We start from the raw sequence: 17278 nt of genomic DNA on the forward strand, positions 1-17278 counted from the left end.
GAGCACGAGCTATCACTGCTGAGGGGTCTGAGGACTGCACACAGGCACCGCATTTTGAGAGCGTCGTGACACAGCTTAGCTCAGCAACCCCTCAACTGCAGCTTTTAATTTCCTAGGGCTAAACTTCCCAGTCAAGCTCCTCTCCCGGGGACTGTTGCTTGGCGTATGACATCAGCCTGCACACTTGCAGGCTCAGGGATCCACCAAAGTGGGGGAGGCACAAAGAGTTTTCTGACTCAGGCTGATCTGTATTCCATGCTCCAGTTACTCAGAGTAATTGTGATGTTCCAGCTCCACAAATTTTATCCAGACTGCTAGGTCTGTGATGCAAGTGTAGAATATGTTTGGGACATGTTATCTATGAGAACAGAAGAATCTAGGAAAATTAATGTTTCAACAAGTAAAGATTTCTGAATAGCTTTCTTGCTGCTGAGAACTGGCTTGATATTTGCCACTTCTCAAAATAAAAAAAGCAGGTGTGTGTTAGTAATTTTCAACTGCCTCTTCATCAAATTAAATTTTCTTCTGGGAAGATTTTTCTTCTCTTTGTTTTAAAATAAACATACTGCTGTTTAAACAAAGTAAAACTGTTTAACACCCCACTCTACCCCTCCAAAATTACATACCTGATGCTGGTTACATTGGGTCTGTACTGTCCATATTTCCTCAAAAGAATTTTTTGTCCACTGATTAGTGGGGACTGTTACATTTGGTTTTTTAAATTATGTTATTCAACCTTCAGTAAGTCCCATACTCAAATATCTTTCCTCTTGTCATTTTTGGATATCATCCACAGGAAGTCCCAGTCCTAGCCTCTGCCTGCTTTTTTTTTTTACTTCCTTGTTGCACTGAACTTTGTTGCTTGTGATCTTTCCCAGATAGGTAACATTTCATGTTCCTGGCACTCCTTCTCCTGCAATTACCCATTTCTGTACTTTGTATCCAACTGGGTTTTTTAATCTGCAGGAAATTCACTCTTTCACGCCTCCGGTTGCTCATTCTGTTCCTTCTCTTACTGGAAGGCAAGCATATGTCTATGATCAGAAGCACACACAGGAACAGTGCTAGTTTGACTAAACTCTACACCCTCAAGGCAGTACCAGGAAGCAAAATTGGAACACCTACCCTTAGACCTGAACTGGGATCTTCAAGCAAAACTGTAGGATAGTAGAATCAAACCTGATAAAGTGGAGCCAAAAAGCTGGGACTGTTGTGGAATAAAGTAAACAAAACAGGATGGTGTACAGTGGCACTACAGCCACTGTGAGAAGGGAACATGCCAAACTCTGCCAGAGCACCACCCAACCATACCTAGCAAAATCCAGCTCTTCAGCTCTAGCTAGTGGCTTAAGAAACAACTACAAGATAAAATGACAGACCTGAGGAAAAATTACTTAATCCTTCAATCCTTTTTGGTTCCTTAAGCAGAAGGAATTTAAACTCTGGAAAAAAGTATGCAATAGCTCCAAAACAATTCCTGAAACAAAGTACCTACCAAATTTCAAGACAGCATAAAATTGGAGAAATTATGTTGCATACCAACTTTAACACCTGGATAAAACTTACAAAGCCACAACTGGAACCAAGAAAAGAATCTGTTCTCAAACTTAATAGAAAGATTTTGTTGTTGCTGTGATTTTCAGAGGCAAATATGACTTCAGAACCACATAGCTCTGGAACCTGAACTCATGTATGGGTTGCATTAGGTTTTACTCCCATTTCTTCACGTTCACACACCCTCAGGTCTCCAATGATTTTAATAGTCTTTTAATAGTCTATTAATAACTTAATGAAGTGAAAGATGTTTGTGGCTTTGAAGATTTGAACATGACAAATGTCTTATTCTTTAAATAACATAATTTATCCCCTTTGGCCCAGACTGTGTATTTACATAAACATGCATATACATGAACATCTATGCACACACAACCCCTTATTCTGTATTAATTGAATAAAAGCCTCCATGTTGCTGCTGAATATGATCAAGAAGCAAATGACAAAAGATAAAGAGGAAACAGACTTGCATTCATACTGGATGGCATTTAAAAATTTTAAAAAGGAAAAAAAAAAAAAAAGACAGTCACATTCAATGCCCCTTTCAGATGTCCAACCCCATCCCAAGTACTGCTATTTAGAATCTACTTCACAAAAATGCTATTCAAAGAAAGTTTTTGTCTAGAAGTGCACAGTAATTCTGAGTACGCTATTACCGTGTTTTACCTATACATACACACAGATCCTTTACAAGGTGTCAACAACATTTTAACAGGTCTTACAACACTGATACTCTTGATAGCTCAGACAATGACATATAAAACCCCCATATGTAATGCTCCACCAAACCAGACAACTGCTAACAATCTTAATGTGAGCCAATCACTTAAGGAAACAATACAGTTAATGCTTCAGCCAATTTCCTTAAAACTTTTTTTAGTCAGTGACAGTAAAAAAAAAAAAAAAAAGGTAAAAATAGTATATTTTACAGAATTTCTATAAATCTTAATCTAGAGAAATTATCTAGAAGATTTTTGTTGTTGGTATGGGCTCCCAGGAAAAGAAGTAGTCTAATAAACTGAGTAGAAAACACTAATTTTGTGATATAAGAATTTGTCTTAAAATTATTTGCTAGGGTTTTTTTTAAAAAAAGGCTTTCAGAGGTACAGGTACTGCTTATGTGTTCAGTTTATTAATTGCACAGAGCTCATGGCAAGAAATAATCTTCTGCAGACAGTAAGACTTTATGTTCCAAATCAAACTGCTCCAGACAGTTGCCTTTTCCTTTTCTCTAAAATGCTATTGAATAGCACAGATGCTACAAATATGATATTAAAATCCAAGTATTCCACACACACCTATTTCTTTGTCCTATTTTTGCTAGTATTAAAACACACAGGTTTGGACCCTCTTCTTAAATTATACTGACAAAACAGCCAACATACCATTGCCTTTTCTTAAAAACCTTAAACCTTGGTATTTTATCCAGAATGAACAGCAGTGTAATTGTTTCACCATTACTACAATCATGGCTATCCTCAAACCTCACAGCAAATTTTAAATAAAGGTTTATAGAAGATTTTTTACACATTAAACCATCTCAGCTAAAAAAAGAGACAGTTCTGAGTATTTTTAATTTCTTCATGCCTCCAACCAGTTTGTTATTTCTCTCTTTCCCCCTATTTTGAAACAATGTAATTAAAAGTTTTTGGCATTCTGAGAGGAAGAGATTCTGAACTGCTTAAAGCCACTTTCGATGGGCAGCTGTCTCAACAGGAATATTTAGTCAAGCCACTTGCTACCTACAGTAATGTTGAACAACAAAAATTAAGGTATTAGAATAACAAAAGTGGGGTAATTAGAAAGAACAGGATGCAATTCTGTTGATTCATGCCTGGTAGCACAATAGCATTCAACAGAAAATTGTCTATCTCAACTTCTCTTCCCTTGAGCTATCCCATATGAACAAACTTCCACATCCAAATTACTTAACTCCTCTAGAATACTTATATTGTCTCCACCAGGATTTGGTGTCAAGCTGACTTAAGAGACCTGAAGCTGAATTTTTTTCTTAGGACAACCTACACAAAAAGAAACATGAAAGAGAAGAAATGCTTCTCCTCTCCATTTGCAGAACAAACAGCTTTTCTCCCTCACATTTCTACCACCACTTCTCTGAGTTCTGAAAGTTAGATAATCCTTTACAGATATCCCTGAATCTAAAGAAATGTAGTTGATCACTTTGCTATCACAGCCATCTTTCATTTATAGGTTAAATCCCAGACCTCTGTATGGAAAGAGCATAAAGACTCAAATAAAAAAACCTAAGCCCAAGAGTATTAAAAACCATTTACAGAAAATGGTACTAGAAGAGGGTCATTTGAAAGACAGCAAGCACGCAGGGATTTCATCGGGGGGTTTAAACATATTTTTGTCTTGCTGAATTTTAATGACAAAAAATTACCTTCTTTCTGCCTGTACTGTAATGTGAATTTGCAGCTTGATTTTTCCAGCTGGGGTTGGAATATAATTACATGTATTACTAACATAAATGAAAGTTCAGAGTATTTGGTAACTAGGAGGTTTTTCATCTTCATAATATTATGAGTAAATATCTTTCCTCCAAATATCTTTACTTTCGTCCAACGCAATAAGACAAAAAGGAGAGGGGTGTGTGAAGCAAAAAGAACATATATCCTGCTAGAACTTGTCCTATATCTAACCTCCAAGAAGTCATGGTTCTGTCCTGCACCACAAGCAAGCATAAATAACCCAAAATAACAGCTGCTTCACCACAAGGGTCATCAGAATAAAAGTATATAGCAAGAAAGCTGACTTCTTCCATCAAATTCTCACCTCAGTATTTTTCCCTCAAGGTGATACAGGGCATCTTCTATGCAAATTTAAGGTCTGTCCAAAAGCTGAGCAACTTACATCGTGTTAACTAAGCATCCTATTCCTACAGAAAATAGTAATTTTGTAAAACTCACACTTCTTTCACATCACTCAGAAGTGAAGCTGAGGGTATAATACCACTATAAAGTTAAGTATACACAGGCTTTTACAGGGCTAAGTTACAACGCACCAACTGTCTAAGAAGCCTAAGTCATGTCAGTTATGCCATAATTTCACAAACTTGTTTTGATCTCAACATTTTTAAAACAAAGATGATAATCAGTAACGTTTAACTTATTCAGAGTCCAGCATGTGTTCTTTCAATGAAAAAAATTCTCTCAAATAGTTGATAATAGACTGCCAACAGTGACTAGCTGTCCTGATCACATGAAACAGCTTTGTTTTATGGGGCATTTTGTCTTTTTTTTAAAAAGTGCAATTTTTTTTTTCCTCAAACAAGTTCTACCACACCAAACATGTTAAAAGCAACCATCACAGCTTTACAACTCAAGTGTGTGTTACACACATTTTTGTATCAGACTCAAAAGACCACAAAGTTAACATACCTGTGTTCTGTGAGGACATTTACTGCTGATGGGTGGTTGGCACAGTATGTAAGGTACAAGCTTTTCATTTGTGGCATCAAATTTAGAAAACATCCTCCAACCCTCTGCTGAGCTTCAGGCAACCTAAAAACAGAGCAATAAAGATGGAAATGTGTAATATCAACCAGACAGAGAAATAAATGAACTCCCAGAAAAGCAGTCTATATTGTGTGCTGGGTTTGGCTGGGGTAGAGTTAATTTTCTTCACAGTGGCTGGTAGGGGACCATGTTTTGGATTTGTGCAATAACATAAGGGTGGCAGAGCAGCTCCCACCTGAAGTACTAGGCCTCTTCAGCAGAAGGCTGTATGGTCAATTGTATAACCCACACTGAAGTTAACTAGATGATGGGCCACTAAGCTTTCATCAGTCCTAGACTACAAACTTGTTCCTGACACCTTGTCTAAATCACTGTACAATATGTGCAAGATGAAACGTTTCGATTTCTCCATGCACTTGCTCTCCTTGCACAAAGGCTGCATCTCCTAACATGCTAAATTTTTGCTTCTTTGCAAGATATGACAGTGGATTTTGCTGTTATCCTTTTAACTACTCTTAAAACCAGTACTTCACTCTTCACATTAGCTGTAAAGCTAAATGAGCCCTCACTAAGTACTCAATGCACATACTGTTAGCACAGTCAAAGAGCTTCATTCTAAGATTAGTTCCAACAATTCTTTCTGGAAGAATATTTTTTTTCCTGAAAAAGATTTTTTTTTTTAAAGTCAGTATTTTCTGTAGTTGTCCCAGACATGCACAGAAAGTTCCTAAACATCAATATTTAGCATACTCCCTCTAAAAAAAAAGTGATAGATACTCCAGTGAACTTCAGGAGGAAATAAACCATTCAGCTTTCCAGGACAATCACTCTTCCAGGCAGGGGACGTTCCCACTCTGCTCAAACACAGTCATCTTGTCCCAGTCCTTAGGTTTGCTCATAGTAGTCAAAATGCAAAGTTCATCCCAAGAAATTCTCCCCCGAATTCCAAAATAGTAAGTCGGTCTCCTATTAAGCTGTTCAGACCCTCTGCACAGTACGGGAAGACTACCCAAAATGAAGTAAAAATTGACTGTAAAGGTGTTCCAAATGCGAGTCAGGGGAAACACACTCCCTGATTTGAAAGCAACATTCATTACAGACACCCAGAAAATGACAGCTGAATCCCCAGCTAACACATCATGCCAGATAAACACTGATCACATTATCAACACTCCTTATATCAAAGGCTAGGGCTCATATATAAGCCCGCATAGTTTTTTGGGTTTTTTTTAAATTCTAAAATCAATATCTGAAATCAATAGAGTGGCTGCTTTTGCAGGTGTTTAGGGGAAAACCAAGGGCATTCCCCAGCATACTGAGGGAATGCGTTTCTTACAGCCTTGCCAAAAAGCATTTCCTGCCTAGCAGCTGGTCCCCTTTAATAAATCTAGCATGAGCTAATAATACATTCTTGGAGTAATAGATGCAGCCAAAGTCTAAAACTCTGAAGACATACTCGAGGCATATAACTCAGTATTAAATAGCAAGAGGCTCCAATAAACAGTTACTAAAAATGGTTAAATTCCCATTTCATACTGTAGTGATGGGGGTGGAGGGTGAATTATGGCTGTTTGCACCAAGCAGACATCTGTGTGTTCTCAGTCTGCTGTTCTTTTAGCAGAATCAAAGACTGACATTATACTCTCTCACATGTTGCACATGCATTGCCACTTTATATTGCACATTCTTTGCTGAATTATGATATTTCACAGACTTTATAATGGGGTGGTAACTCATCCCCTTTCACTTCTCTAATCCATGCATTAGTGCAAGTGTTCTACTATTTTCAGCAGATAAACTATCTATACCTCCTTTACCTGCTGGAAAAACATCAATTTAATGCCTATCACCACATCATATAAACCTTTTAGTAACTGATGTGTTCCATAAAGAGCACAGTTATTTTACAGTTTATTCTGAAGTTTTCATCCCAACATTCTTCTCATATTCGGCATTTTAATTAAAAGGGAATCACATATAAATATTTACACATATTATACAATATTTACACGTTATACCAACTTCAGTTAAAAAAAGGCCAGATACTTGTTTTAATTCTATTTGCAAATGTAAAAGAAACATAACAAAACCTCTGCTGTTGTACACATGCCAGAGGAGTCACCATATGACAATATCTAAACTACCTAACATTGTCTGCTTGTTGGAATTGCATCCAACAGCTATCAGTTTTGTTTCTCCAGACTTACAATGGGTGCCCAGTGCATGGCAATTTGAAGAAAGAAATAAAAATTAAGTGCAATTGAACAACAAGGTTAATTTTAAGACTGATCAAAACCAGCAATCAGAACTGGACTAAAGCTACACCGGCAGCTGACAGGAAAAGGGTGACAATTCAGAATGTCTAATCATGTCCTGTGTGTTCTGAAAAACCTGCCTTACTTTTGGGATCAGTGGACATTAAAATGTTCTGGGAAAGTCCGTGGAAACTGTGATTAATTCAAATAAATTTAAACAGAGACTAACAGAGGCAATTTAAAAAGAAAAGTAGGTAACAAAATGTAATCAGCATTTATGCTTTCTTTTTGCAAGGAAAAGAGCAGATCTCCCTAAATTTCATTTGACTGTGTAGTTACCGTAAGGGTGTCACTCATGAAGGAATCTATGTTGCTATACATATATATGTGTGTGTGCATAAATATATGTATATTTATACAGGCAGCCGCCTGCAGAACCTGCCACAACCTGGAAACTAAATTATCAGGGTGGCATTTTCTCTGCTTCTCCATCTCATCCCACACAAAGACAAACAGCAGAATTCCGGCTCTTGAAGGAGATGAAGCATCAATGGTAAGTTTGCCATGTTTGCAGGAGGTCAGTACAATGAGTGTCTTGAACGTAAAAGCTGACAGCAGAGAAGACCCATGAGAAGTAATGGTCTGTAAAAATTATGATGGGACAATTGTGATTAATGACTCCAAAGAGTGCTGTTTGTGAAGAAACATAAGATTAGAGATTATCTCCTGAGGCTTCACAGTTAACAAGCTTACTGATATAAGGGGCCACTTTGCAACTTTCTGAGTTTGCACAAATTGAGGCACTATTCAACTTATTCCCAATCCTTCAGTCTGATTTTCACCCTCTTCACTACCACACCTTTCACTAATTGTCTAATTGTCTTAGTTCTCAGACATCAGTTACTATGCACATTTGTTTCAGGATATCTAAAGATACTGCATTCAAATTCCTTTAGTATTCATAGCCTTATTTCTGTTGATACTCATGATGACCAAATGTAAAGGATGATACTGGGACTTAACAGACTTAGTTCGTATCTGCACTCCAAAACCAAACCTGAAATACTAATGAGTTTTGTATTATACTTAAATAGTCTCCTCCTCACACTCTGGCCTCTTGCCTGTTTTGTGGTTTTTTTTTTAATTCCATTCCATTTCAGGACCATCCCCAAACACAAAGAATCTGCTCGCATTTAAACACAAAACAAGACAACACAGTCACTGTGACTGCAAGAGCAGGGACATGAGGGTAAGAGAGGATAAACCCCAGCTATGGCTGTTACAGGGCAAGGAGGTAAGTCTGTGATACTACGTAAAAGACTTCAATTTGCTACAGAGGAGATTATATGTAGCAGTCCATGCAGGCTGGCATCACCAGCCAGCCTGTGCGTCATGTGTCCCACTCCTTACTGAGAAGTGCAGCCATAGACTGACAGCTGCTACTTCCAGGTGAATGGAAGAACCTTTTCTGGAGCAGGAGATCAAATCAGGTTCAACCTCCTGCTACAAAAATACCCATAGAGCAACACTTCCAACAGAGATCACTTCGATCGGCCAGAGATCACCTGACGGACACTGACTTTGTTTGCAGAGCTCTTCTGCTGTGTGAACTGCTGCAGAACTGATCTATGGCACAGGACCACAGACCTGGAATGAGACCTAGAGCACTGGACCACTTTTTGTCTTCAAGAGACCAGAGCACGGAGCACTCTCACTCCGTTTCACTGTCAGAAATCTGCTCTTTCACAACTGAAGACTCCAACAGCATCTCTCTACCTTGTGTTCTACAGTTCTTTTCCATCCATGAACCAAATGCACTGGAAGCTGATCAGCCAAAAAAAGCACCTTTGAAGCCTATCAGCCAGAAGATTCTCACTCAGTGCTAGTTAGATTTACTCCATGTGCCACTTCCATTTGGTAAACTAAGAAGAGAAGTTACAAAGGTGGAAATAACCTCAACCTAGACAAGTTCAAAGAGGACAAACCTTTAGCAATGAACCAGAAGACCTTCAAGGCTGTGGGCAGGGTGAGAGGGTGGCACACAACTAAACCCAAACCATATCCAAACAACTATTTCCCCTGAAACACACAAAGAACCCACTACGATGACATATGTTCTGGAAAAAAAAAAAAAAAAACCAAAAAGTTTAACACCACAAGGATTAAATAAGCCAAAGTGGTGCAGGCAAAAAGGAGGAAAGCATAGGAAAGCTTCTGCCACTGAAGTACATACCAGGATCTGTTAAAGAGAAAACTCAAATGACAAACTGTCTCAAGGTGGGTGTGGAATTCAAAAAGCATTCAACTTTCATGCCCAAGAAAAGGAATTTGTCAAGCAAGGTAGGCTGGCAGCATTACAATTGGCAGGACAACAGCATTTGGTCATTCTGACATGTCAAGTTAGAATAAAACACCACACCGGATGCTGCAATATGAAGTGTCTCAATAATGGAACTATAAGCTCTCTGCCAAAAATAAAATAAAGTGATAAATCTATTTTCAGCCCTAGAGCTAGTCTGTTTACAGAACAGGTTCACCAGCCAAAAAACCATGGCAAAATGACCAAAAAAAAAAAAACAAAAAAACCATGCAGCAGAGCAAGCATTCTTCTACATGATGGGAATCATGATGGATTAATGGATTAGATTCCAAACAGAAGGATGCTGTAGGCTCAAGTTAATGTGCTATGATGAAAATTAAACTGAAAATACAACTCGGCATGATGAGCATATTTATGAAATGAAAATAAGACAAAATGTTTGCAATAATGCTTCAGTAATTTTAGGGCATCACTTTCTCTGCCTACCTACCAGTATCCAGTATGTTCCTAGTTTATTACACAGCAACATTTCACTTAGCAAAAAGAAGAAATAAAGGACATTATGAAAAGGTGCTTTAAGAAAGCCAAGCAGAGTTATTAATGGAGCTTTCTGAGCTTGAAGCTCCACAGTGATATCACATTAACTGACACTCCAGGTTAAAATGAAGTTTGCATTAATATTTGTTTAAAGGTATATACTCTTCTCCTCCCATTTTTAAGGCCACCTTAAAAAAAAGTTTTAAAAGATGACAGTCTGTTCCACGCAAAGTACTTAATTTCCCTAACTTCTGACACCAAGAAACAAAATCATGGTAAAAAGCAAATAAGACAACAAAGAGCAGTGACAAGAAAAAAAAGGAAACATTTGAGTATGTTGACAAATGGACGGAGATTTAGACATTTAACTGATCAAGTCAAACTTGCCAGAATGAATATCATTCTTTCTCACAGCATGAGAGACAGACCACTTCAAAAATGTTTCCATTACACTGCTGAATTGCCATCTGAACTACACCCCATCCTCCCTTCCCCTCTCTCTGGGCTAAGTTGTTTAGAGGCAGGAGAGAGGGACAGAAGGCAGGTGGTAGGAGGGCATGGGATCTGAAGTCAGCAACCATAAGAGGCATATGTTACTGACTAGTGGAGATGCAGCTTATACTTTTTCATGACCAGGCTGCTTCTTCATACAGAGCAGCTCAGGGGAGAAGAGGGAGAGGTCAAAACAAGACATACTTGAGGTGATCTAAAGCTCACTGTTGCCAAAAGAGGTATTTTCTCCTCCATCCAAGACAGTAATTTGTTCTCACAGCAAACTGAAACTTGTCTAAGCCCTCAGTAGCAATTCAAATTAATAACTTGGCAGAAACCAAGAAAATTTGGATTAGGAAGTTGCCTTAGCTCACCATGTGAGCAGACAAAACTAGAATATAGGCAAGGAAAATTACACAACTGAGGTTAGGAACATAAATTACACTTTCAGGGGAATTTCAGGAAATTGTTAGGACAACCCAAATGCAATATGGTCACCTTCTTTCTTACACACCCAAGTACTGAGGTAACAAACTGAAAAATACCAAATTATCACTTCAGCCTAAATTATGGAAGGAGGACAAGTGTCTTCATCCCCTTCTTTCTGTGCTCCACACTTCCTGTATGGTACAGGACAAGCATTGAGGGGTTCTATTTAATTCAGGTTGCTCTTTCTGCCTGTCCTTCAGACCTCTTCCAGCACACTTTGATAACCACCTTTGTTCAGGCCAGAAGAATACCAAGCACAAGCATTCTCTTACAGTGTCCCTCATCCAAGTCACTTACCTCCTTCTCCACTGTTCCACCATCACATAAGGTTCCTCTACTCTTTTTTTCATTCTCTTACTTTGAAGCAAATACTTAAAATTCATGCCCCCAAAACTAAAACCACCACTTCCCTACTGGTATGGAACTGCATCATGAAAATTCATAATTTCTTTTAAACTGTATCAAAATTTCTACCTTTGCAATTGCATCCTAGGGCCAATATATATCTGTACAAACAATCAATATATTCCCCAAACATCTATTACTGTACTGCTCTGGCAACAACTCTTGAAGTGAGAGAAAAAAAAAAATCTATGCCCAACAAAAGATGCAACAAGTAAAGTAATAGAAGATATTTGCATGTTAGAATTTTACTCTATCCAATATGCATGGTACTTACTTGGTGCATTCTTCTAAAGACTGTACAAGCATTTGCTGGAAAGAACTTATTTCTTCCAGGTTTCCCATTAAGTATGAAGTATTTGTCAAGGTTAACCTGGAGCCAAAGCAAATAAAACATGTTTAGGTTTGCAGCTATTGACTAACTGTGCATTAATACTATCTATTGCATGAAAAGAAAATGCTTGCTGGCTCTTAGATCAAGGACCAGACTGTTTCAGTCAGCAAGCAAACTGAATAAAAGTAAACCCTGCCTCAAGAATCACACAGTCCACAGAGGTAAATTCACACTGACATTGACATTTTGACCATGTTAACCCTCCCCAATATATGAGAAATCTCAAGCTTAATTTAAAACTCACATACTTTTCACTGGCTTGTAATGGTCGCAGGTAGTTTGAAAGCATTGTTTGTAGCTCCTTAGCATATTCATTTTCTGTTTCTAGTATATTTTGTAGCACCTACAATAAATGACAATTGCTAATTGGTACTTTTTAAGATATATCAATCCCAGTTCTAAAGCATACTAAAATTTATTTAGCATGAGAAAAACTTAAATGAGAGTCCCTACATTAAAAATGCAAATACCAGCAAGAAAACACTGACTACTATATATATCTATGAAATTCACAGGGAAAATAAACACTACACACATGATGAGCCATCCTTTAGCCATACACAAAAAAAAAGGTAAGCTAACAGTCACTACACATTTTATTGCAAAATTTGAATTACACAGAGCTTTCTTCCAAAGCCAGGGGTAATTATTCCTCCTATGTAGTTCAGAACAGTCACAGATCAGAGGATGGTAAAGCACAATAGAAGTTGTGAGGGAAACGAACAGCGTCATTTTCTCAGGCTCAATTACAACACATTACAACTAATGCTGCTAGTGGAGTGTTTAGCTGCACTAAACAACCTGCTAGAACACTTGAATATTAACAGATTTACAAAGATCATTTCCAATTTCATTTACCAACACAATTAGCACTATTACATTCTTTTTAAATAGTGCTGCCTAACTTCACACTGGGAGTACACTACCATAAGAAAATTACAATAGATTGATGCAAAACTTGGTATTTATAAGATACAGCACACACTTGGGTTTTGGTTGAATATAAATCAAACAACTAGAATAACCCCAGGTATGTACAGGAAAATATTTTACTGGGCCATCTCTTGGGAACCTGCTTTAGGATATCCTCCAATATAATCACATCAGGTTCTACTCCGCTCTTAGAAGGCAAATTATTTTTTGCCTCCAAAAAGTTATTTAGCAAGAGAATCATCAGAATTAAATGCAGTTCAGTGAACAGAGCTGAACTTCAAAAACTTATTGCTATTCACTGGTCATAAGCCACACCACAAACCTCATTTTGTTACATGCCATATTTGTCAAGCCTACAGCAATATCTCATTTCAGCATTTATAGGAACAACTGTAATTGAGTGCATTATTCACTCTTGTAGTCAATACTCTTTCTTAGGAAGGAAAAAAAGCCATTCATTCCTAAATGCAAACCTGATGAAATAACTTTAAATAGTTCAGTATGTCAATGAAGAATTCACTGCTCCTTTCATTGGTGTCATTGATTCTGCTTATTCCTTGAATGCTTCTATTCATTTGGGGAGAGAGAGAGAAACCATTTTTGAGTTCATTCTTTTGTTGCAAGTCTGAATCCTGAACTGAAGATTAAAATGTCTCCATTCTCTGCTAAACACTGTGACAGAAGAATGTCACAGGGAAAGTTATGGCTACTAACTAGGAAATTACAGCATAAAGTACAATATGAGCACACATTTTAAAAAAGCTAAGGGGTTTTTCTGACTGTTTAGACCAGGGAAATAAAATATCTCTGCCAATCATAGTATTAACTAACCCCCATATTCTCTTTTGTATATATAAAACAGAGAAAGCAAATCGTTCAAATGGTAATATAAAAGTACTTGAGACCCATGAGGTTCAAAACTAAGTGCAAGACCAATCTTTTTCAATATGGTTTTTCCCACAAAAATCTCCCAGCCCAAAGTCATTACAGTGGCAGGAAAAATTAGTAGGGAAAAGGAGACGGAAAGTCAGGGACAAAACCACAGTGTCCTGATGAAGAACTAAACAGTATTAAAAGGTACTGAAAGATAAAAATCAACAAATTTGCTAGAGATCTTGAAAGACTGCACCACTGCCCCATTTTGTCAAAGACTACTTCCATTCTGTGCTATAAACAGCTGAAAAGCTTGAAATAAAACTAGTTTCATGTTGGACACACTTCATTATTTTCCTTGCGCTGGTTTGGATTTTTCTTTGAGGATTTTCTTTGCCATATGGAAAGCATGGAATTGGAAGAAAAAGACTTAAGGGCAGGGGGAGGTAATAAGAAGAAACCTTAAAAAACTAGAATTAGCAACCTGACAATTAGTGGAAAGAGGAAAATTAATGTCACTGTAAATAAAACTATGCTACAAAACCTGTGCAGAGTACCAGATGCACTTACACATCTTTGTTATTCCAGTAGTTCACAGTGCTATACAGTACTTGAGATATATGGAGTTTAAACAGTGCCCAGAACACATTAAATCTATCACCCTTTCTTTTTACAAGTACAGTTTCCACTGCATACAACTTTTTTTTTTCACTTTGAATATATTTTTTAAAGAATAACCTTGCTTACATAGCTCTAAAACATAATTTCTGTGATATCTTGCATTATTCCAGCTTGACTTACCTACCTCACTGAGAAGCTATGAGGATTAAACTCTTGGACTGTGCTTTGAAGTGACAAGTAGTCAGTACTGCAATTCGGTATTTTGGCACCAGAAATACCTTACATTCCTCATATCCACATCTCGTCCGCATGATCCAATAATCACCTTTCTTCCCTTTCCTGCTCTCTGCACATTCTGGCTGCTGCACAACCCCATGAGACCTCGAAGACCTTGTTTCCACAACTCCACCACAACATTTGCACAGATACGACCGAGGACCAAAAGAGCAGCATTGAAGTGGCAGCTTTTGCAGTCCGTAACACTGATGAATGGCAGGCACAGACAACTGAGCTCATACAGCACCAGCTCTCTCAATCACACGGCGTGGAAAATTCAAGCGTGGTTAACTATTCTGTCACACAAAACCTCAGCCATCTCCTTAAGGCCATAACTACTACCCAAAAATGGATTTTAAATGACCCACATGAAGATTATCTCCTTCCAAATCAATGGGAGAAAAGGCAGAGTTCCGAGATACACTTGGGTATGATCCTGTAGCACATTCATATTTTATCATAGTAGTATGGCAGTCAACCAAAATATCACACAGTTGAGCAAAATGGTAATCAGTATGTAATTTTCCTGGATCACGAGAATTTGCACAATGAACTCCTTAAAACAAGCCTTTGAGAGGGGCAGCATAAAGCACTGCACAAGTATACCATATCTTGAGGGTCCTCAGAAACTTACATGAACTTCAGTAGACAACTTGATCCAACTTTAAAAGCGGGGTCTCAAAAGGAGAATTTATTTTCCACTACTTCTCAAATACTTAAAAGGAAACAAGGTCATCCAAATACTTGTAACTGTGGAGAAATTTGCCTATTTCTTCACCTGCTTTTAGAACAGCTACCTAATCTCAAAGCAACTGTAAATGGAGAGAACCTAATTTTATTTTGGATACAAAGTTATAAATTCTCAAGGGATCTCAAGTAAAAATAAAACTCAGAGTATTGCCTGCTCTGTCTTCAGGGAATAACATGCAACAATACACCCACTTCTTCAGTAATAGGCTACTAAATTACTTCTACATTAAAAAGCTCCATCACGAGTCTGGTTCATATTACACACTACTGTAGATTTGTGCCATTTTATGTAGGAGAAAACCTCTGCATTCTCTACTAACCTGAATTCCTGAACCAGGCCAAATGTACATATATAATAAATGTCTGTCTTCTCAGCAACATGTAGGGCAAGGAGCAATTAATTAAGCACACTGAGACTAGAAGTCATGTGATATGTCTCACAAACTCCAGAAGGAGCTGTGAATCCACAGTAACAAAGAACATGTTTATAAGGGGGCAAAGAGCAGAGGAAAGAAGGGAAAGCAGTCTCCTCCTCACATTAAGCACCCTTCCCTTGGCCTATGCCAGCCCTCCTCCCAGAAAGGGAACCTCTCCTACCACTTTCTGAACTGCCTTTGATTTTGTCCTCAGTTCATCAGATGTACCCTGAGGTGCTGCCTGCCCAAAACCCTCCCTAGAAAAAACAGTAATAAATAACCATGAGGGTTATAGGGTCTCAACACATCCCCATGTGGGGACAGCCACAACTCAAAAATATTATGTGGTCCCAGAGTACCAGTCACAATTTCAAGCTTGGTTTGTCAAGAGAGCCTTTAACACAGCTTTTTAACATTTACTCCTTCGCTCGAGCTACATCCTTTCAGCTACCAGTTGCCAAAAGTTTTTTTGGAGCTCTTCTGCTTTTTCCTCAATTTTATTATCAGTACAGACTGATGTCATATAGCACAGGGAAGTCTCATGTCTGCAGCTTATGTATTAAGACAGAAAACAAAAACTCAACTCAGAGGTTAAACTGAGGTTTCACTTCAGTGAACAGGTTTGCTGTTTGTCCTATCTACATGTAAAACATGTAAAAATCATACATATTTAATAATAATTGAAAATATTTTATAGACATATTGCCATTAGAAGCACACAATGTATTCCAAGGAAATCTAAATGTCAACATGTCTAATTTAGTTTTCAGACACAGCATTACTGTCTTACTTCTCTGAAACAATGGGCACGCTACAGCACAGCCTCTCATTTTCTAAATCAGAAAAAGGAAACGGTGAGTTAAAAAAAAAGTAGGGGTATTTGCCACACTGTTGAAAAATGTGAAAACAAGGCAATTATCCAATTCATTGCAGACAGACTTAAGAACAGCACTCTAGGGTCTTACAACATATCTGCATATTATTATGAAGTGGTCATTTTCACCCCCTGCAATGTCATCAACAGTTAGTAAGTAACTAGCAGTCAAAACAGTTGGCATCTCATTATAACAGGTTAAGTGCACCAAGAAAGTTGCACCTAAGCAAGATGAACAATAAACTAATTCTAGGAGTAGGTATATGATGGTCATTAGGGTTTGGTGGTTTTCTGTTTCTTTTTTAATTAAACTACTTTAAAAGCTACCTATAGCTGTATTTCCCAAAGTATAGTAGCTTGAGCCTCCACGATTTTAACAGGTTATCCAGGGAACAATTATAAAAATCACACAAACCAAAGGTGATATTTCAAAATTGTAGGGTATATTATAGCTTAGGTGCCTGAACAAATTCAACATTTACTTTCCATCATTTTCACTGAAGTACACTATCACCTCTCAAATTGCTGATGTTACTCTTACAAAGTAAAACATGCCACCACAAGATTCAATTCATTTTGGTCAGAGTCAAGCTGAAGTTTTAGCTAAGTCCAA

The 17278-nt window shown here is 37.7% G+C and overlaps 1 protein-coding gene across 2 annotated transcripts in view; it reads right to left on the reverse strand.

Annotated features, from left to right (window-relative positions):
* ARHGEF7 (Rho guanine nucleotide exchange factor 7) overlaps positions 1-17278 on the reverse strand; it is a 118277-nt gene that overhangs the window by 37247 nt on the left and 63752 nt on the right. For both annotated transcript variants that reach the window (XM_082277313.1, XM_082277314.1), the window contains exons 7-9: positions 12171-12265; positions 11806-11901; positions 4956-5078 (exon numbers count right to left, since the gene is read on the reverse strand). In XM_082277313.1, coding sequence (XP_082133439.1) covers positions 4956-5078; positions 11806-11901; positions 12171-12265 — 314 coding nt within the window. The remainder of the gene's footprint in view (positions 1-4955; positions 5079-11805; positions 11902-12170; positions 12266-17278) is intronic.

This window comes from Coloeus monedula, assembly GCF_965178545.1.
Source record: "Coloeus monedula genome assembly, chromosome: 3".
Taxonomy (NCBI): Eukaryota; Metazoa; Chordata; class Aves; order Passeriformes; family Corvidae; genus Coloeus; species Coloeus monedula.